Genomic DNA, 23,372 nt, shown 5'->3' with positions numbered 1-23,372 from the left:
ACCCTAAGTAACTATGCCATGAAAATATCTTTTAATGTAATTTGTCACATACTGTTTAATGTAGAGCAGAATCAATAACATCACAAAGTACATAGAAGGGTGGTCAGAACAGGGGGAATAACCAAAAAGCTGAAAGCAAAAATCCATACAGGTAAGACTTCTTGCACACTATGAAATTCCATGTGCAGCAAATGCTGCTGGAATCAATTGGCGTTAGGACTGCTCGGACCGTGCCGTCTCCACGTTAATGTAGTTCATAAAAAATTCCACCAAAAGAATGATAATAATCATTCTTTTGGCGGAGCCCAGAAATGGAATTTCTGTGGCAGAATTTTCTGCTCCGGAAAGTCAACAGTGTGCACAGTTATCAGTGTCCCACTGAAGACGATGGGAGGCTGCGGCAACGGAATATGCAGAAATTCTGTAGTGTGCAAGGGGAGGCTAACATTGTATAAATATAATAACATAGCTCTTATAGTCTGGATAGGGGATAAGATGTCTGATCATGGGGAGCCCGCCGCTGGGACCCCCCGCGATCTCTGGCCCAGTACCCTGAACATTTATGTTCAGAATGCTGGTTGTGCTAGGCTTCAGGCGGCTGTGGTCATCACACCCCTTTCATTCCTGTCTACCGGAGAGAAGGAGATACAGTGTTCTTGTATCTCTGAATCTCCCATAGAGATATACGGAGGGGGCATGTCCGCCACAGCTTCGGGCTATGGTCGCCTGTAATCCAGAGCGGAGCTCATTCCATACATGCTGATTACCGGGGTGCCTGGCTGGAGATCGGAGGGGGGGGGTGCCCAGTGGCTGATCCCCCGCAATCAGACACTTCTACCTTATCCTGCAGATAGGAGATATAATGTCTAGGAGCAGAGTACCTATTTAAAGGTAACCAGGTCAGAATAGTGATTGCTCTATTCATGCTTACAAAATGAATAACAAATGAATAAACAAAACCATTTTTTTTTGCAAGACTACATATATTTATCAATATTCTTAGCCCTCCTTCCATCTCTCTTGCTTAATGATTCTTGCAGATTGGACTATATTTATGTGATTGGCTCCCTTTAATTCTGTCTTGAGTTCAGGTTTTGAATAATCCAAACCAGATAACTTGGTATTGACATGCAAACATGGCTCATCTGTAATGCTCAAATCTGCACTGGTGCTAGGCTGACAGCCCAGAAGGGGAAATACAGATTGGCAATAGTCAAACCAATGCCTGGTGGGGTTCCTAGAGCCCACCAGAAGGAATGATTCTAAGGCCCCTCCTCCATCTGTGCAGTACATAATCATGACCCGAGATCCAGCTTAGTGGAAAGTGATTGGCTGCACATTCAGTTCCAGATAGGGTTGTCACTAGGGGTCGATGGTTATGTGGGTGCATGTGCCTACAAGGAGTCTTCTGATGCTCTGACGGACCAAACTGCATCCAACCATGTAATTTCACAATACAAATGTTAAAGGGGTACTCCGGTAGAAAACATTTTTTTTTTTTTTTTTATGAACTGGTGCCAGAAAGTTTAATGAACTGGTGCCAGATTTGTAAATTACTTCTATTAAAAAATCTTAATCCTTCCAGTAATTATTAGCAGCTGAATACTACAGAGGAAATTATTTTCTTTTTGGATTTATTTTCTGTCTGTCTACAGTGCTGTCTGCTGACACCTCTGTCCATGTCGGGAACTGTCCAGAGCAGGAGAAAATCCCCATAGCAAACCTTTTTTGCTCGGGACAGTTCCTGATATGGACAGAGGTGTCAGCAGAGAGCACTGTGGTCAGACAGAAAGGAAATTCAAAAAGAAAATAATTTCCTGTGTATTATACAACAGCTGATAAGTACTGGAAGGATTGGGATTTTTTAATAGAAGTAATTTCCAAATCTGGCAAGTTTGCTATGGGGATTTTCTCCTGCTCTGGACAGTTCCTGACATGGACAGAGGTTTCAGCAGAGAGCACTGTGGACAGACAGAAAAGAAATCCAAAAAGATAATTTTATTTTTTATTAGAAGTCATTTACAAATTTGTTTAACTTTCTGGCACCAGTTGATTAAAAAAATGTAGTACCGGAGTACCCCTTTAATCAAGAAAATATGTCACTAATTGTGAATGCACTCTTTAAAATAATAACATGAAGTTTGGACAAAATAAGTTGTAAGATGGTTTTGTTGAAATGACATTAATCCTCGTATGATTCCTGTTACCTTTTTCTTTTCACTGAACAGCTGCTGGATGTTGGGGAACTTGTTGTCATGGCTGGCATCATAGATCCACATGTTCATGTCAATGAGCCAGGGCGCACCGCCTGGGAGGGCTACAGAACTGCCACCCTGTCAGCCGCTGCTGGAGGAATCACAACTATTGTGGATATGCCACTGTAAGCAAAGTCGAATCAAACATGCTGAGAACCGGAGACCAATCTGATTGTGGTACACAACCGTGCCCTCCAAATGGAATGTGGTAGAATATCCATTTGTGGAAGAGGTTAAAATGGGGATATCTGCTTTTAATCAAATAAAAGTTGGTCGTTGTGCAATGAAACATTTTTAAACTTCTTATATACAAGTTCAATCACTCAGTTTTCAAGATTCTTGCTTGCTGTCAGTGAATGGAAACATACAGTCATTATACTTAGCAGCCAAAGCAGAGAAGTTATGCAATCTGCGTAATTCCCTTTAACTTTAATAGGAATTATGCAAACAACCTAGCCCTTCGAGGCATGCTGTGTATGAGTTACGTATACAGAGTAGCCCATGGGCTAAGCTGTTTGTGCGACTCCCATTAAAGTCAATGGCCCACATTTATCATTGCAGTGTAAGTGAAGCATTCTTTTACACCTTTTTTTGTGTGCTGATAATGTGTAGGAGCACCAAATTTATCAAAAGGTAAAAGAGCTTTAATAAATTTTGTGCAGGTCACATTTTCTGAAATTTCTGTCTACTCATACATCAAAAAGCTATGCCAGGTCTGGGCTGGTGTAGTTTTAGAGACTTTTCAGTGGCTTTGCGCCTTTTTTTGCTCCTTTTTACAAAAAGGCGCAATGATAAATCCCTTCCATATCATGTCTATTGCCAAAATCAGTGGATTGCAACTCAAAAATCAGCAGAAATGTGTAAACAAAAAGAGGCAAAAAAAGGCGCAAAAAACCCTGCTCGCGCCTTTTTTTGTCCCTTTTTTAGACACAAAAAACTGTCTAAAGACAATGATAAATGGGGGCCAATGGGAGTTGGAAAAATTGTGTAACTTCTCTGCTTCAGCTGCTTTCGGCTTTTCTGACCACATCTGACCATTGGAAACATGCCGGTGGATCGGAGAAAGCCTGAGGTAAGGAGCTGGGACAACCATATGTGTGTGCAGTAAGCTTCCCATAGTGTAAGCCACATCTTTCAGTCTTACAGTGTAGAAGAGGCAGTTCAGTGCTGGGTCCTTCCCACCACGGGTTCCTTAGCAATGACATGCTTTGGCCTTTTAATAGGTAGACCTCTTGCTCTGACATTTTTATTTCTAAACCAGAGATCCCTTGCAAAACATGTACACACAATTTATGGATAGGTTTCTTTAGATGTAAAGAAGAAATGCGTACAATCTAAGTAGATCTGCTACATACAGTATATTTACCTACTTTCCCATAGATTACTGTGAAAATATTTTTTTTGTACCACAGATACTTTGATTTTTAGCAGCACGGCAAATCATAGATTGTAAGCCTTTCTGCTCTTGTTTGAATAATCAATGTCTATTTATTGTGATATCTAATTTTGTTCCTTGCGTTGCGACCCGGGTGCGGGGGGTGCGGCCCGCACCGGGTGACACCAACCTAATGGGGTGACACCAAGACGCTCCGTAGCCGCACCCCCCCCCCCCCCCAGCTACACAGACACCACCTCCCCCATCTGTGCCCGACCGGCCTCCGTCAGCACAACCCCCCCCGCGCTGTGTGTGCCCGTCCATCAGCAACCCCCCTCTTTCTCCTGCACTGTGCGCCCGTCCATCATCTCATCACACCCCCCTCACCTTCACCAGCACTGTGCCCGGCCTCCGCTCCCACGTCTGCGCCGGCTTGACGTCACACCGTATGGCCGCGCAGGAGGACGTCAGTTACGTCACTCGCACGGCGCCCGGTGAGAAGGAGCGCTGCGCTGGATGGGTGAGTGTGTGTGTCTGTCTCTATCTATGTTTGTGTGTGTGAGACTCTGTGTGTGTGTGACTGTGTGCATGTGTGTGTGACTGTGTGTGTCTGTGAGTGTGTGTCTCTCTGACTGTGTGTGTCTGTCTGTGAGTGTGTGTCTCTCTGACTGTGTGTGTGTGTTTGTGTGTGTGTCTCTCTGTGTTGTGTGTGTGTGTGTGGGGGGGGGGGGGGTATAACCAGCGATCTATTGTGGGGAGACTTTGACCCATTGTGGGGAACCTGCGGCCTAATGTGGGGAAACTACTACCAAGTGTGGGGAGTCTATGCTACCTTATGTGGGGAGTCTGTGCTACCTTATGTGGGGAATCTGTGCTACCTAATGTGGGGAAATTGCTACCTAATGTGGGGTAACTGGTACCTACCTAATGTGGGGGAACTGGTACCAAATGTGGGGAATCTATGCTACCTAATGTGGGGAGTAGATGCTACCTAATGTGGGGAAACTGCGACCTACCTAATGTGGGGAATCTATGCTGCCTAATGTGGGGAATAGATGCTACCTAATGTGGGGAAACTGCGACCTACCTAATGTGGGGGAACTGCTGCCTACCTAATGCTCCCCCCCTGGCAGTAGCACCCTCATCATCCACTAGCAACACCCCCCCAGCAGCACCTCCATCAGCAGATCCTGATGGTGGATGATGGCGGTGCTCCTGCCAGGAGGATGATCCTGCCGATGGATGATACTGCCAGGGGGGATGGCTAGTAGCACCCTCATCATCCTCCAGCAACACCCCCCGAGTAGTAGCACCCCCATCATCCACTAGCAACACCACCAATACCCCATTCCCGTCGTAATAGCATCAGCTAACGGATGTTGAGGGGTGTTACTGCGGTTGTGGTATTATATTCAGAGGGTGCACTGTATGGCAACGTTATATTCAGAGGGCGCAGTTTGTGGTAGTATTATATTCAGAGGACGCAGTTTGTGGTAGTGTTATATTCAGAGGACGCAGTTTGTGGTAGTGTTATATTCAGAGGACGCAGTTTGTGGTAGTGTTATATTCAGAGGACGCAGTTTGTGGTAGTATTATATTCAGAGGGCGCAGTTTGTGGTAGTATTATATTCAGAGGGCGCAGTTTGTGGTAGTATTATTAGAGATGAGCGAACTTACAGTAAATTCGATTCGTCACAAACTTCTCGGCTCGGCAGTTGATGACTTATCCTGCGTAAATTAGTTCAGCCTTCAGGTGCTCCGGTGGGCTGGAAAAGGTGGATACAGTCCTAGGAAAGAGTCTCCTAGGACTGTATCCACCTTTTCCAGCCCACGGGAGCACCTGAAAGCTGAACTAATTTATGCAGGAAAAGTTTTCAACTGCCGAGCAGAGAAGTTTGTGACGAGTTGAATTTACTGTAGTTTGCTCATCTCTAATTATTATATTCAGAAGGCGCAGTGGGTGGTAGTATTATATTCAGAGGGTACAGTATGTGGCGGTATTATATTCAGGGGTACAGTATGTGGCAAATTTATATTCAGGGGTACAGTATGTAACAGATTTATATTCAGAGGTACAGTATGTGACAGATTTATATTCAGAGGTACAGTATGTGACAGATTTATATTCAGAGGTACAGTATGTGGCAGATTTATATTCAGAGGGTACAGTATGTGGCAGATTTATATTCAGAGGGTACAGTATGTGGCAGATTTATATTCAGGGGGTACAGTATGTGGCAGATTTATATTCAGGGGGTACAGTATGTGGCAGATTTATATTCAGGGGGTACAGTATGTGGCAGATTTATATTCAGGGGTACAGTATGTGGCAGATTTATATTCAGAGGGTACAGTATGTGGCAGATTTATATTCAGAGGGTACAGTATGTGGCAGATTTATATTCAGAGGGCGCAGTATGTGGTAGTATTATATTCAGTGGGTACAGTGTGTGGCGGTATTATATTCAGGGGCACAGTATGTGGCAGATTTATATTCAGAGGGTACAGTATGTGTTGGTATTATATTCAGAATGTACAGTGTGTGGTAGTATTATATTCAGAGGGTACAGTGTATGGAAGGTTTATAATCAAAGAGTATAGTGTATAGTAGTATTATATTTAGAAGATACAGTGTCTCTCAGGTTTATAATAATAATTGTTTTCATATAGAGGATGAGAATGCGCTGACATAGAGAGGAGACGTCTGGGCGTCACATTCTGCAGACAGAAGTTTTAGCTGGAACAAGTCCTGGCAGTATGTACCATCTGAATTAGATAAGGGAAGACTATAGAGAAGACGTCACCTGTAATCACTGATATCATTGTACATTCTCCTCACTATAGAGAAGACGTCACCTGTAATCACTGATATCATTGTGTATTCTCCTCATTATAGAGAAGACGTCACCTGTAGTCACTGATATCATTGTGTATTCTCCTCACTATAGAGAAGACGTCACCTGTAGTGACTGATATCATTGTGTATTCTCCTCACTATAGAGAAGACGTCACCTGTAGTGACTGATATCATTGTGTATTCTCCTCACTATAGAGAAGATGTCACCTGTAGTCACTGATACCATTGTACATTCTCCTCTCTACATCAGAGCTGTAGTCACTTGTCAGTTCTACAGTTAGGTCAGTGAAACTACAACTCCCAGCATAACCTCACCACTGCTCAAAGGGGTACTCTACTGGAAAACATTTTTTTTAATCAGCTGGTGCTACAAAGTTAAACAGATTTGTAAATTACTTCTATTTAAAAATCTTAATCCTTCCAGTACTTATTAGCTGCTGTATAAGCGATTCACAGTAAGTTATTTTCCTTTTTAATTTATTTACTTTCTGACCACAGTGCTCTGTGCTGACACCTCTGTCCATGTCAAGAACTGTCCATAGTAGGAGCAAATCCCCATAGCAAACCTATCCTGCTCTGGACAGTTCCTGACATGGACAGAGGTGTCAGCAAATAGCACTGTGGTCAGACTGGAAAGAACTACACAACTTCCTGTGGAGCATACACCAGCTTATAAGTACTGTAAGTATTAAGATTTTAAATAGAAGTAATTTAAAAATCTGTTTAACTTTCTGGCACCAGTTGATATAAAAGTAAATGTTTTCCAGTGGAGTACCCCTTTAAGTAATTCTGGGAGCTGTATATTTCAATGGTGAAAACTTCTTTAACACTTTCCCATTCTGTGGCAACTGGTATATCTGATTATTATACTGGAATTTCTCATAATGCGCTACAACAGTGGTGTCTGTCACAACAGGCTAAAAACTTACTGAAGGGGGGGGGGTAGGTATGGGGGTGACACCATTTTCTACCGCACCGGGTGACACCAACCCTAGCAACGCCACTGTCCTTATGTGAACCTTCAAAATTGTAAAGTCAAAATTATAGTTATGCAATCCAATATGTAGAAAAGGGGTGAACTTGCACTCACCGACCATGTAGTTCCCTTTATCACGGGACTTCCGTGCGGCAGGGAGACATCAGATGAGAGCGCTCAGAGGCTAAATTATAGTTATATACTGTCCTATGTAAAGCAGATGTCCAGCTCACCCTTTGTTGCCCAAAGCGTCTCAGACCAGAACGGGCCAATTCTGTGTAAATTTAGTAGAACAAGCTAAATGGTCCAGAACTGGTTCGGTGATTTTATTCAACAAATACAGGTACAAACATAGTGACGCGTTTCGGCTGCTAATTCACAGCCTTAGTCATACAAAAGTTAAAACACACCGAAGGGTCTTAAATAGGGAAGGAAGAGGTGGAGTCACACGACAGGTAACGTATCACACCTGAGATAAACAGACTTCTTCCACTCCCTTACTATCTGTGTGATGCTCCTACCTAAAATGTATAGTAGAAAGGATCCAAACTAAATAGAACATAGTTCACGCATTTTTAAGAACGCATATTTAAGAACCTTCAGTGTGTTTTAACTTTTGTATGACTAAGGCTGTGAACTAGCAGCCGAAACGTGTCTCTATATTTGTACCTGTATTTGTTGAATAAAATCCTTGTTACTTCGCCGAACCTGCGTTGGACCCTTTAGTTTGTTCTACTATATATACGGTATATTATATACTTCTGTCACAAGCCTATACAATCAGCCTCATCTCCTTTGTGCGGACATCACATAGTCCAGAAATCTATAATAAATTTATCATATTGTTATGTACCTGCTGATATTTGACATTTGAGTGCTGACAGCTCCAGATGTACAGAATAATATAATAGTGACATTGCAAAAGTTTTTATTTTTTATTTATTTTTTATCATTTAAGTAGCGAACAACTCCTTTATACTCTGGCCAAACAAAAATGTGTGCTAAAATAGGAAAAAAAATTGGAAAAAACGCTTTGGTTGACAATAATTTTTTTGGGCGAGATAGAATTCAGAGAATGGGATACAGACCCCTTTCATTTTATATGTGGATGATAATTGCTAGTAAAACCCATAAATTAATTGGTTGCAATTACTGTATAGTGAGAACAGGTTATGATTTAAGCCAGCTCTAGAATATGAGAGTCCATCTACGGCAGTAGTTTCAAACTGTGGCCCTCCAGATGTTGCAAAACTTCAACTCCCAGCAAAACTTCAACTCCCAGCATGCCCGGACAGCCGTTGGCTGTCCGGGCATGCTGGGAGTTGAAGTTTTACAACATCTGGAGGGCCGCAGTTTGAGACCACTGATCTATGCCATTTGTTTCCAAACTGTGGACCACCAGCTATTGCAAAACTGCAACCAAGCATGCTGGGAGTTGTAGTTTTGCAACAGTTGGAGGACCATAGTTTGGAGATCACTGATCTAGGGGAAAATTACAGGGAACAGCATTTAAACAGCACCAGAGTATAACACGTTTTTCTATGTTGGCAGTAACAGTCTCCCACCTACTACAACTGTGAACAATTTCCACACCAAACTTCAGGCTGCCCGAGGACAATGCTATGTGAACGTGGCATTTTGGGGTGGACTCATTCCTGAAAATCAGGTAAGAGTATTTTCTGGTTGTAAATTTCCATCTTTTTAATTATGGAACACTTTAGCTATACAATACTGACATGTTAAGGAACAGGGCCTTAAAGGGGTACTCCGCCCCTAAACATCTTCGGTGAAGATGTCTGATCATGGGGGTACAGCTGCTGTGACTGCTGTCACGCACCCTCCATTCATGTCTATGGGAGGAGGCGTGACGGCTTTGTAATAACCATCACGCCCTCTCCCATGGACATGAATTAAGGGGACGTGGTGTGACGTCATGAATGCGGAAGCTTCAGGCTTCCGTGTTCAGAATGCTGCCCGGAGATCCCCAGTGGCTGAAACCCCAGCGATCAGACATTTTATCCTTTGGATAGGGAATAAGATGTCTAGGGGCGGAGTACCCCTTTAACCCCTTAAGGACCCTTGACGTACGCGTACGTCATGACACCCTGGTACTTAAGGACCCATGACGTACGCGTACGTCATGGAGAATTCCGGCCCCCGCCGTGTGCCAGGCGTGGATCGGACAGGGATGCCTGCTGAAATCATTCAGCAGGCATCCCGTGCAAACGCCCAGGGGGGTTGTCAGGCCCCCCCATGTCGGCGATCGCGGTAAATCGCAAGTGAATTCACACTTGCGATTTGTGCGATTTTGGGACATTACGGGTCTATGGTGACCCGGAATATAAGGGGGATCGCGGTTGTCTAAGACACCTACGATCCCCCTGAAGGCATAGGAGTGAGGTGGCAGGGGTGCCACCCCTCCTATCCCTGCTATTGGTCACCAGAAGCAACAACCAATAGCAGATCGGGGGCAGGGGGGGTTTACTTTCGCTTTCCCCATCCTGCCCACCCGCAATAGGCGGGGCAGGAAGGGGAAATCCAACAGGGACCGGCGCCGAAGATCCACTTACCGATCCGGAGGCTGCAGGCGACAGAGATTGGCGGGCGGCGACATCGTGCGGCTGGATCCCACAGAAGCCAGTGAGTTGCCTAGCAACATCTGGAGGGTACAGTTTGAGACCACAATACAGTGGTCTTTAACTGTAGCCCTCCAGATGTTGCAAAACTACAACTCCCAGCATGCCCAGACAGCAGTTTGGGCATGCTGGAATATGTAGTTTTGCAACAGCTAGAGGGTACATAGTGGTCTCTAAACTGTATCCCTCCAAATCTTGCAAAACTAGAACTCCTAGAATGCCCAAACAGCTGTTTGCTGTCTGGGCATGCTCGGATTTGTAGTTTTGCAACATCTGGAGGGTCACAGTTTGGAAATCACTTTTGCAGTGGTCTCTAAAACTGTAGCCCTCCAGATGTTGCAAAACTGCAAATCCCAGCATGTCCAAACAGCTGTCTCGGCATGCTGGAAGTTGTAGTTGCGTACCTCCAGCTGTTGCATAACTACATCTCCCAGCATGCCCTTTGGTGATCAGTACATGCTGGGAGTTGTAGTTTTGCAACAGCAGGAGGCACACTGGTTGGAAAATACTGAGTTAGGTAGCAGAACCTAACTGAAGGTTTTCCAACCAGTGTGCCTCCAGCTGTTGCAAAAGTACAACTCCCAGCATGCACGGTCTGTCAGTACATGCTGGGAGATGTAGTTTTGAAACAGCTGGAGGTTTGCCCCCCCCCACATGTGAACGTACAGAGTACATTCACACGGGCAAGTTTACAGTAAGTTTCCTGCTTCAAGCTTGGGCTGCGGCAAATTTTTCGCCGCAGCGCAAACTCCTAGCGGGAAACTCACTAACACGCCAGTGCCAATGTACCCTTAAAACACTACACTACACTACACTAATACATAATAAAGTACATAATAAAGGGTAAAACACAACATATACACCCCCTTACACTGTCCCCCCCCCCCCCCCCCCAATAAAAATGAAAAACGTATTGTACTGCAGTGTTTCCAAAATGGAGTCTCCAGCTGTTGCAAAACAACTCCCAGCATTTCTGAACAGCCAATGACTGTCCAGGCATGCTGGGAGTTTATCAACAGCTGGAGGCACCCTGTTTGGGAATCACTGGCGTAGAATACCCCTATGTCCACCCCTATGCAATCCCTAATTTAGTCCTCAAATACGCATGGCGCTCTCTCATTTCGGAGCCCTGTCGTATTTCAAGGAAACAGTTTAGGGCCACATATGGGGTATTTCCCTACTCAGGAGAAATTGCACTACAAATTTTGGGGGTCTTTTTCTCCTTTTACCCCTTATAAAAAGGAAAAGTTGGGGGCTACACCAGCTTGTTAGTGTAAAAAAAAAATACAAAATTTTACACTAACATGCTGGTGTTGCCCCATACTTTTTATTTTCACAAGCGTTAAAAGCAAAAAAAGACCCCCAAAAATTTGTAACGCAATTTCTCCTGAGTACGGAAATACCCCATATGTGGGCGTAAAATGCTCTGCAGACGCACAACAAGGCTCAGGAGTGAGAGCGCACTATGTACATTTGAGGCCTAAATTGGTGATTTACACAGGGGTGGCTGATTTTACAGTGGTTCTGTAATAAACGTAAAAATAGAAATACCCACATGTGACCCAATTTTGGAAACTACACCCCTCACGGAAAGTAACAAGGGGTATAGTGAGTCTTAACACCTCACAGGTGTTTAATGAAAATTCTTCAAAGTTGGATGGAAAAAAAAAAAAAAAAAAGTTTTTCACTAAAATGCTGGTGTTACCCTAAATTTTTCATTTTCACAAGGGAAAATAGGAAAAAAAAAGACCCCCAAAATTTGTAAGAGTAAGAACATACCCCATATGTGGATGTAAAGTGCTCTGCTGGCGCACTACAAAGCTCAGAAGAGAAGGAGCGCCATGCTAGTTTTCCCTCAAATTTAAAATTTTTACAAGGGATAATAGGACAAAATGCCCCCCAAAATTTGTAACCTCTTCTGAGTATGGAAATACCCCATGTGTGGACGTCAAGTGCTCTGCTGGTGCACTACAATGCTCAGAAGAGAAGGAGCGCCATTGAGCTTTTGGGAAAAAATTTTTTTGGAAAGGAAGTCAGGGGCTATGTGCGTTTACAAAGTCCCCCGTGCTGCCAGAACAGTGGACCCCCCCCCCCCACATGTGACCCTATTTTGGAAACTACACCCATCACAAAATTTAGTAAGGGGTGCAGTGAGTATTTACACCCCACTGGCGTTTGACAGATCTTTGAAACAGTGGGCTGTGCAAACAAAAAATTACATTTTTCATTTTCACGGACCACTGTTCCAGAAATCTGTCAGACACATGTGGGGTGTAAATGCTCACTGTACCCCTTATTACATTACGTCAGGGGTGTAGTTTCCAAAATGGGGTCACATGTGGGGGGGTCCATTGTTCTGGCACTATGGAGGCTTTGTAAACACACGTAGCCTTCAATTTCAGACAAATTTTTTCTTCAAAAGCCCAATTTTAGTGAAAAAAAAATCATTTGCACATCCAACTTTAACGAAAAGTCGTCAAACATCTGTTGGGTGTTAAGGCTCACTGGATCCCTTGTTACGTGCCTTGAGGGGTGTAGTTTCCAAAATAGTATGCCATGTGTTTTTTTTTTTTGCTGTCCTGGCACCATAGTGGCTTCTTAAATGGGACATGCCCCCAAAAACCATTTCAGCAAAATTTGCTTTTCAAAAGCCAAATGTGACTCCTTCTCTTTTGAGCATTGTAGTTCGCCCGCAAAGCATTTTATGTCCTAGCAGGGGGGTATTTCCATACTCAGAAGAGATGGGGTTACAAATTTTGGATGCATTTTGTTCTATAATCCCTTGTAAAAAAAAAAATAATTTGAGGGAAAACTAGCATTTTAGTGAAAAAAAATTATAATTTACACATCCAACTTTAACAAAAAGTCGTCAAACACCTGTGAGGTGTTAAGGCTCACTAGACCCCTTGTTACGTGCCTTGAGGAGTGTAGTTTCCAAAATAGTATGCCATGTGTTTTTTTTTTTTTTTTTTTTTTGCTGTTCTGGCACCATAGGGGCTTCCTAAATGCGACATGCCCCCCAAAAACCATTTCAGAAAAACTCACTCTCCTAAATCACACTGTCGCTCCTTCCCTTCTGAGCCCTCTACTGCGCCCGCCGAACACTTGACATACACATATGAGGAATTTTCTTACTTGAGAGAAATTGATTTACACATTATAGGAAGATTTCTCTCCTTTTACCCCTTGTAAAAATTCAATAACTGGGTCTACAAGAACATGCCAGTGTAAAAAATTTCAATTTGCTGATATTCCTGTGAAACACCTAAAGGGTTAGCAAACCTTTTGAATATCATTTTGAATACTTTGAGGGGTGCAGTTTTTATAATGGGATCATTTGTGGGGTATTTCTAATATGAAGGCCCTTCAAATCCACTTCAAATCAGAACTGGTCCCTGAAAAATGTGGATTTTGAAAATTTTTACGAAAAATTGGAAAATTGCTGCTATATTTTGAAGCCCTCTGATGTCTTCCAATAGTAAAAACATGTCAACTTTATGATGGAAACATAAAGTAGACATATTGTATATGTGAATCAATATATAATTTATTTGGAATATTCATTTTCCTTATAAGCAGAGAGCTTCAAAGTAAAAAAAAAAAAAGCAACATTTTCAATATTTTCATCAAATTTTTAAATTTTTCACCAAGAAATTATGCAAGTATCGACAAAATTTTACCACTAACATAAAGTAGAATATGTCACGAAAAAACTATCTCAGAATCAGAATGAAAGGTAAAAGCATTCCAGAGTTATTAATGTTTAAAGTGACAGTGGTTAGTTAGATGTGCAAAAAATGGCCGGGTCCTACAGTGAAAATTGGCTGGGTCCTTAACCCCTTAAGGACTCAGGGTTTTTCCGTTTTTGCACTTTCGTTTTTTCCTCCTTACCTTTTAAAAATCATAACCCTTTCAATTTTCCACCTAAAAATCCATATTATGGCTTATTTTTTGCGTTGCCAATTCTACTTTGCAGTGACATTAGTCATTTTACCCAAAAATGCACGGCAAAACGGAAAAAAAAATCATTGTGCGACAAAATCGAAAAAAAAACGCCATTTTGTAACTTTTGGGGGCTTTCGTTTCTACGCAGTGCATATTTCGGTAAAAATTACACCTTATCATTATTCTGTAGGTCCATACAGTTAAAATGATACCCTACTTATATAGGTTTGATTTTGTCGCACTTCTGGAAAAAATCATAACTACATGCAGGAAAATTTATACGTTTAAAAATGTCATCTTCTGACCCCTATAACTTTTTTATTTTTCCACGTATGGGGTGGTATGAGGACTCATTTTTTGCGCCGTGATCTGAAGTTTTTATCGGTATGATTTTTGTTTTGATCGGACTTTTTGATCAGTTTTTATTCATTTTTTAATGATATAAAAAGTGACCAAAATACGCTTTTTTGGACTTTGGAATTTTTTTGCGCGTACGCCATTGACCGTACGGCTTAATTAATGATATATTTTTATAGTTCGGACATTTACGCACGCGGCGATACCACATATGTTTATTTTTTATTTTTCTTACACTGTTTTATTTTTTTTATGGGAAAAGGGGGGTGATTCAAACTTTTATTAGGGAAGGGGTTAAATGACCTTTATTAACACTTTTTTTTTAAAATTTTTTTGCAGTGTTATAGGTCCCATAGGGACCTATAACACTGCACACACTGATCTCTCATCCTGATCACAGGCGTGTATTAACACGCCTGTGATCAGCATTATCGGCGCTTGACTGCTCCTGCCTGGATCTCAGGCACGGAGCAGTCATTCGTCGATCGGACACCGAGGAGGCAGGTAAGAGCCCTCCCGATGTCCGATCAGCTGTTCGGGACGCCGCGATTTCACCGCGGCGGTCCCGAACAGCCCGACTGAGCAGCCGGGTCACTTTCACTTTCACTTTAGAAGCGGCGGTCAGCTTTGACCGCCGCTTCTAAAGGGTTAATACCGCACATCGCCGCGATCGGCGATGTGTGGTATTAGCCGCGGGTCCCGGCCGTTGATTAGCGCCGGGACCGACGCGATATGATGCGGGATCGCGGCGCGATCCCGCTTCATATCGCGGGAGCCGGCGCAGGACGTAAATATACGTCCTGCGTCGTTAAGGGGTTAAGGGGTTAAAGGGGTTATCCACCTTAAGGTGATTTTAGTATGTACCTGGCAGACAGTAATGGACATGCTTAGGAAGGATCGGCGCTTGTCTTGGTGCTTAATGGCTATGTTGTGAGATTACCATAACACTGTGGCTAGCTTTTTGTGAACTGGTATTTCCTGTTTTGACTTTTTCTTTTTTTGACTACAAATCCCATAATTCCATTTTCCTCCCTCCCCCACATCAGCCACCCCACCCATTGAAACATAAATGAGCTGCATCCATTCTAAAGACCTGTGGTTTTCAATCAGGCTGCCTACAGCTGTTTCATTAGTTGCAGATTGATCTCTCTCCCACCAAGCGATCCCTCCACCCATTGAAGCAGACAGGCTCCCTGTCGTCAGCTGACTAGTAAGTCAGGTCTCAGCCGCATTGCAACCTGGGAAAAATCTGAGGCAACAGTCATTTTGTATGTTGTTAAAAATAAATATTGGGGTTAAAATCACAGAAGAATTGTGAGAAAACCGTCAGACACAGGTGCAGACACTATATTATGAACTACACTAACTTTACAGCCCTTGCAGCATAGTCAAATAAAAAAAATCCTGGAATACCCCTTTAACAATGCCATAACATAAAGTGGCAGATAGTTAAAAATAGATCTTTCCTTTCCTTTTACCAAGGGAGTGTATGGACTCTCTAATTTTCAGTATAAGGCCAAGTTTCCACACAGGGTTTTTTTTTCTGCCGTTTTTTTTTTCTACTGCCACTGCTTTTGAGCCAAAGTGTATTCAAAAGGAAAGAGAAATATAAAAGAAGGACTTATACTTCTCCTTCCTGCTGGATCCACTTCTGACATTGGCTCATAAATTCCAGTGGCAGACAGTATAAACATTTTTTTTTTTATTAAAAAACACAACAGAAAAAAACCTGTTTCAAAACCTAGGCTAGCCTAATTTATTTTGTGTGTGTGTGAGTGTGTGTGTGGTAGGGGGGTTCTCCTACTGCCTGAAACATTTCTCCCTATCCAGGTATAACCAGGGTTAGGCTGGGTTCACACTACGTTTTTGCCATACTGTTTTCAATCCGTTTTTCTAAAGAAATCCGTATGGCAAAAAAACGGATGGAACAGTATGGAAAAAAGTAAACCGTATGCGTTTTTAAACAGTATACTGTTTTTAAAAGTGCATACAGTTCCGTCAGTTTTTATAGAAAAAAAACCCATACGTTTTTGAAAATTTTGTCCATTTTTAATGGGAGGGGTCTTGGGTGGGGACTTTAGGATTCAAATGCGCATGTGCAAAGTAAAAACGTATACGTTTTTCCCGTATGAAACCGTATACATGTGCGTTTCCTATTGACGTCCATGTTAAAAAAAAACTTATGCGGTTGCAGTACGGTTTTTAAACCGGAGACAAAATTGTGGTCAACCACGGTTTTGACTCCGGTTTAAAAAACGTACTGCAACCGCATACGTTTTTTTAAACATGGACGTCAATAGGAAACGCACATGTATACGGTTCCATACGGGAAAAACGTATACGTTTTTACTTTGCACATGCGCATTTGCATCCCAAAGTCCCCACCCAAGACCCCTCCCATTAAAAATGGACAACATTTTCAAAAACGTATGGGTTTTTTAAAAATAAAAACTGACGGAACTGTATGCACTTTTAAAAACAGTATACTGTTTAAAAACGCATACGGTTTACTTTTTTCCATACTGTTCCATCCGTTTTTTTGCCATACGGTTTTCTTTAGAAAAACGGATTGAAAACAGTATGGCAAAAACGTAGTGTGAACCCAGCCTTACCAATCCAAATAGATTGGCAACTAAGTCACCAACACAATTGACCCTCACCCTCTCACCTAACTTGACAAAGAATAAAAATTGCCCATCAAATTGTGGTCACTGTTGCTATACTCTAAGGTTCCTATATGTTGCATTGCCTGTTGTATGACCCTTATAGAAATTAGTTAGACTTATTATAATATTCTGATATAATAGAATTTTTTCTAGTTACCCCTGATTTTCTATTAAAGGTGGAGCTGATACCCATGTTTCATGCTGGCGTTGCAGGCTTTAAGTGCTTTCTTATAAACAGTGGGGTGCCAGAATTCCCTCATGTCAGTTTAATGGATCTACACTCAGCTATGTGTGAACTACAGGAGACCAACAGTGTTCTACTGGTAGGTACATCACGCTTTGTTCTATGGCTTGGTTTACAGAAGTACCTATTGGTAACTGAAACTAATGGGCCAGATTTATTACTGAACATGCATCAGAATTCTGGGATAATTTGCAACACGATACAATCTTACATGACCACATAAATTTTGTGTTTTAGTAAGTTTTTCTGCTTGGTTTTACGAAATGGACTTGGTGTAGATAAAAGGAGCATGGCCTATGTAAAAGGGGTATGGTCGAAATACACCATCATTTGGGCACATGATTGGTGTTTAAAAGTAATAGTTAGACTTCAGACACACCAGATTTATCAGCTTGATATTCAGTAATAAATCTGGCATATTTGAAGACCGTGACCTAGATGTATCACAACTGTTTAATTTTTAGACAAGTGCAAACTAAATCACAGTATTTCAGGCACATTGATAAATCTGGCACATCTGAAGACTATTAGTTGGCTTAAATTGTGCCTTAATATGTACCAGATTGTCACATTTTTTAGCATGTCTTAAGTCACTGCCCTTTTCCTGAAGCCACAAAATGATGGCACTCATGTCAGGGTTCTAGATGCCTGGAGAGAGAGAGCAGGATAAAATAGGGAGTGGGAAAAAAACAGGTTTCTCAGTTGAACCTATTGGAGTTTTATGCCAATCACAGCTTCTAAATATCCAGGATTAAAGGCAAACAGAAGGACATCAGATATTCTGTAGTTTAGAGAGTTTGAAGAGACAGTTACCCTCTAGGTCTAGAATTTCCCATCTCTTATAAGTTCAAAAGTTGTAGACGCCGGGCTGTGCTGCAACATGCACGCATCCTCCCCCCCCCCCCCCCCCCCCCACCCCTCACTGCTCTGCATAATTGATGTAGAAGGATCAGTACTCGAAGCCAAACTCACAGAACCTAAAAGCACCTCTTTTCTATATGTAGGCAAAATAATGGTTGCTACTTCTCCTAACACCCAATTCTTAAAAGCCCTACCTCAACCACCCCCTCCATTTAGTGCACCACACCACAGGCCTCAGAGCTGGTTAAATACCACTGCACACTTGTGGTGAGGGTGTTGGAAGAGCAGATGTTGTTAACCCTTAGGGCAGATGGTATTAACCCTTATTGTTTGTGACGCCAGGGCGTAGTTATCTTCTACACCACCCGAGGTATGGCCGCTGGTTCCTGGGCCAGGCGCAGGGTAAATAATCACTCCGATGTGAGGTTATGGAACAAGGCACTTTACTGAGGCAGACAGATGTTAAAATCTTTACAGCTCAGTTCAGGCCCAAAGAGATGCTTAGTGGACTTTAGGGAGCTTGTTGGCTCTCTGGGACTTGTACTGGACTTGGACTGAATGATGCAACCCACGCTGACTTGAGTAATTGACACTTGACTATCTTGACTAGACTTCTCCCCTGTATTTGTGCTTACCAGGCTTTGACTTTTACTTGCATGGGTTACTGGTAGTAGCTGTGTGGCTGCGTGACTAGGCCTTGATCTGCCTCAGGAACACGAGACTCTCTCAGGTCTTCACTTGACTGTAGCTCAGAACTAATCTGACTAGGCTAGCTCCTCCCAAGTATATAAGGGAGCAATTTGGGGGGGTCCCATAGGTCACCAACAAGTCATCTGTTCACTTGCACCTTCCTTGGTTACAGAGGTCTTAACAACAATATTTAAAGACACAAGTACCTCAAGAGAGTAACCAGCATATAACATTAGACATTATTAACACTTTAGAGTCTGTAGGAGGGATGTGGACCCAGGGAAACACTGAAAGGAAATCCGCCACATAGGACAGGTGTACAGGAGGACAACTCCTGTACTGGGCCACATCACACTGCTCACCAGCCCCTTCCAGGTTGTTACCACCACACAACCTCGCCTCAAGTTGTATTATCATTTGTAGTCTCCCCCAAGTAAAAGGTTAGCATTACCCAGTCCATTTTAACACCACTATCCAGAATGATTTCCCTTACAGCTCCAGCAGGTTCCCAGAACTGACCCCTACTCAGGATAGCAGCATGCTCAAATCATGCCACTGTGGTAACACAACACACAGTTATGTAAGCTTTCCTCTATCACAGCTAAACTAACACAGCCTACTACTTCCAAGTGGTAACAAATCTCTAGGTCAGCATACAATCTGCTCTCTATCACAGTCTCCAGGCCTTGCTCAGTCATATCCAGATGACAATTCTCACCTAATAGGTCCCCCAGGAGCACATCATATGACCGTGTGTGTATCCACAGGTCCTGCATCGCACATCCCGGCTTACAACTCACCACTTCTGTTGTCATAAGCAGGCCGCACTGGCCTCACTCTCACCTATGCTTTCTCAATGAACACTAATTCTGGCATCTGTCTTCTCTCTGCACCTCTGATGGACAAGTGCCAGGCCTAAGAAGTCACACAGTCCAATGAGTACACATCACATGTACATATATAACAGGCATCATATTTATATTGCACATACAAAGCAAGAACAATAAAACAGTCTTTTAAAATAAGAATGTAAGTGGCAAGATATATATATATATAGACTAACCTTTCATACACTGTTGTAATCTCATGCAGAGTCCATTCCAGTGACTAACAACAGACCTGTATGGTCCGTTACAAAGAGGACCCCAATGGTTCCTGACGGGTCCCATTAAAGGGGTACTCTGGTGGAAAAAATGCTTTCAAATCAACTGGTGCCAGAACGTTAAACAGATTTGTAAATTACTTCTATTTAAAAATGTTAACGTATTTCAAGTACTTATCAGCGGCTGTATGCTCCAGAGGAAGTTGTGTAATTCTTTTCAGTCTGACCCCAGTGCTCTCTGCTGACACCTCTGTCCGTATCAGGAACTGTCTAGAGCAGGAGAGGTTTACTATGGGGATTTTCTTCTACTCTGGACAGTTCCTGACACAGACAGAGACCGCTGTGGTCAGACTGGAAAGAACTACACAACTTCCTCTGTAGTATACAGCTGCTGATAAGTACTTGAAGGCTGAAGATTTTTAAATAGAAGTGATTTACAAATCTTTTTTTTTTATTCAGAATTTGTTTATTGAAATGTAAAACATAAGGGTAGAAAAACAAGGGCCTGAAAAGCCCTACAACATCCAAACATAGTATCAACCAATTAGCGACATACAAAGACAAAAGGAAAAAGAGATAAGGAGGAAAGGAAGAAAGAAGAAGGAGGAGAGAAAAATGAAACAAGACCAAAGGGTAAGAGTAAGTTCAGAGATCATAAACAAGGTACATCACTTAAGTAAAAAAGAGAAAAAACAAAAATGAGCTTTGCTATGAAGTATCAAGAGCGATAAGGGTTTAGACAATGCAGCACCATCAGAGTACTAATTTGCATACATAACCAGTATCAAAATCGTAATGAAGTAAGTCAGGTTGATTTACCGACGTCCGAATGCAGCCGGTAGTCCCAACACTGCAAGAATTGGAGTTCTTTTTCAGTTCGATTGGCTATCAAACGTTCCATAGAACAAGAGAAATTAACTTTTGCTACTAAAGCTGAGAGTTCCGGTACATCCTGGGTTTTCCAGGAGCTGGCAATTAGGGAGCATGCAGAGGTCAGAACATGAAATATTATGGTGCGAGAGTCCGTTGGTAGATCTTCTAGATTGAGTGCTAGGAGGGCCATGCCTGGGTCTTTTGGGATTGGGCATGACAGAATTTTAGAAAGTAGGTTGAAGACCGAAGTCCAAAATGGTATGAGTTTATCACACATCCACCAAATATGAAGTAGAGTTCCAAGAAGAGTACCACGTCTCCAACATGTAGGGTTAGCCAAACCATAACTACGAGACAGGCGCTCAGGGGTGTAATACCATCTGTACATACGTTTACGGGATGATTCAACATGGTTACAACATTTAGAAAGTTTAATTGGAAGGGTATATAAGTTCCTCCACTGAGCATCATTAATAGTTATACCCAAATCTCGTTCCCAAGCAGCTTGGAAGGTGAATGATGCGGGAGCAAGAGAGTATTGTAGAGTGAAATCCCACCCCTAGTGCCGGAGTGGTTGGTAAAATATGTATTGTATAGTTTGTCAGTCGATTTCGAAGGCCATTTGTGATGAGAGATGCAGTGGCACAATTGAAGGTATTTATAGAAATCATGCGCTGGGACCTGAAATTTGGATGTGATTACATTAAAAGGAAGCAGCGAACCCTGCTCAGAGATTTCTCCTAGGCAAGTGATGCCTTTCTGTGTCCATGTAGAAAAGGAGAGATGTGGAAGAAGAAGAGAGAGCACAGAGAGCGGAGTAGACGGGGAAGAGACTAGAGAGAGGAGATTAGAGGACAAGGCGAAGAGCCACAGATCAAGGGTAGCAGAGATGGTGGGGCTAAAGGTGGAAATAGTTGTTCGAGTGATCGCTACTTTCCAAAGTAGGTGATGTAGAGAAGAGACCCCTGCAATGTTTGTTTCCATAGGAAGCCACCTAGCATCCGAATCATTCCTCCACCACTGCTGCAAGGCAACCAGATGAACCGACCTATAATAATTAAGTAAGTCAGGACAACCTAAGCCTCCCAGATGAGTAGGTAAAAACAGCAATCTAGCCGAGACTCTTGCCCTGGCCCCCTGCCATATAAATTTCATTAGCTTCGATTGGAGCCTTTTAATAGAAGAGAGGGAGAATTTGACAGATAAAGTGTGAAAGAGGTATAGAATATAAGGCAGGAGAAACATCTTGACCACAGAGATGCAGCCACACCAGGATAGGGAGAAACGTGAGTACATTTTAATATCACGAGAGAGCTGGTTAGTCAGGGAAGACAGATTGGAGGAGACCAGGGCTGAAGGAGAGGGAGTTAAAAAGATGCCTAAAAAGGTAAGGCCGGAAGTAGCCCAAGTAAAAGGATATTTTTGTGAGAGGGCTGAATTATCCTTATCATCTAAAGTCAAGGGGAAGACTGTGGACTTGGAGATGTTAAGTTTATAGAGGCTGGCAGCACTGAAAAGAGCAATTAAAGACAGAACAGACTCCAGAGAGAAAAGAGGGTGAGTCAGGGCGATCAGGACGTCTTCTGCAAAGAGACTTATTTCATGGACCTCGTCACCGACCGTACCACCCGTTATGGAAGGATGGCATCTCACCCGTTCAGCGAATGGTTCCATCACAAGCATGAACAGAACAGGGGACAAAGGGCACCCCTGACGGGTTCCGTTAGAGATGGAGAAGGGGGGGGATAGGGCGCCGGAGGTAAATACTCTCGCAGAAGGTGAGGAATAAAGGGCCATAAGGGCAGAGATGATATGGGGAGGGAAGTTAAATTTAGCTAGGACCGCTCTCAGGTACCCCTAATGCACCCGGTCGAATGCCTTCTCTTCGTCCAGGGACAGGAGCAGAGAAGGCATCCGACCAGGGTGGGCAGCTGCAAGGACATTCAGCATCCTCCTATTGCCATCAGAGGCCTGTCGGCCCTTTACGAAGCCCACCTGGTCACCATGTATTAGGGATGGGAGGACATCAGCAATACGGAGCGCCCATAATTTGGAATACAGCTTTAGGTCCGTGTTTAGAAGCGAAATAGGAAGTTGGATGGTTCTGTGGGGGGCTTACCAGGTTTGAGTAGTGTAACTATCATGGCGTTGAGCATTTCAGCTGGTATGGTACCCGTTTTAGCTATAGAGTTAAAGAGAGAAGAGAGATGGGGGGGGGGGGGGGCAAGGAGGGAAGCATGCATTTTATAGAATTCATTAACCAAGCCATCTGGTCCCAGGGATTTGGCTCCCTTCAATGTCCCGATCGCGCCAAGCACCTCTGCAGGAGAGAAGGGGAGAGAGAGAGAATCAATAGCAGAGTCAGATAGTGAGGGCAAGGAGACAGAGTTAAAGGGGTATTCCGCCCCTAGACATCTTATCCCCTATCCTTTGGATAGGGGATAAGATGTCAGATCGCCGCGGTCCCGCTGCTGGGGACCCCCGGGATCCCCAGAGCCCAGAGTTCGCTCTGTGCGTAATGACGGGCGATACGGG

At 43.1% G+C, this 23,372-nt stretch overlaps 2 protein-coding genes across 9 annotated transcripts in view; one reads left to right on the top strand and one right to left on the bottom strand.

Annotated features, from left to right (window-relative positions):
• The window catches only part of KIF1A (kinesin family member 1A), a 331,661-nt gene that overhangs the window by 281,657 nt on the left and 26,632 nt on the right, over positions 1–23,372 (bottom strand). The window lies entirely within an intron of this gene.
• Positions 1–23,372, top strand: part of LOC130361554 (allantoinase, mitochondrial-like) — a 105,604-nt gene that overhangs the window by 57,946 nt on the left and 24,286 nt on the right. For all 6 annotated transcript variants that reach the window (XM_056564698.1, XM_056564699.1, XM_056564701.1 and 3 more), the window contains 3 exons: positions 2,229–2,380; positions 9,015–9,129; positions 17,244–17,390. In XM_056564698.1, the coding sequence (XP_056420673.1) occupies positions 2,229–2,380; positions 9,015–9,129; positions 17,244–17,390 (414 nt within the window). The remainder of the gene's footprint in view (positions 1–2,228; positions 2,381–9,014; positions 9,130–17,243; positions 17,391–23,372) is intronic.

The sequence above is a fragment of the Hyla sarda genome, chromosome 3, assembly GCF_029499605.1.
Source record: "Hyla sarda isolate aHylSar1 chromosome 3, aHylSar1.hap1, whole genome shotgun sequence".
NCBI classification, from domain to species: Eukaryota; Metazoa; Chordata; class Amphibia; order Anura; family Hylidae; genus Hyla; species Hyla sarda.
Note: the sequence above shows the minus strand (reverse complement) of the source record. Positions and strands in the feature narration are given on the sequence as shown.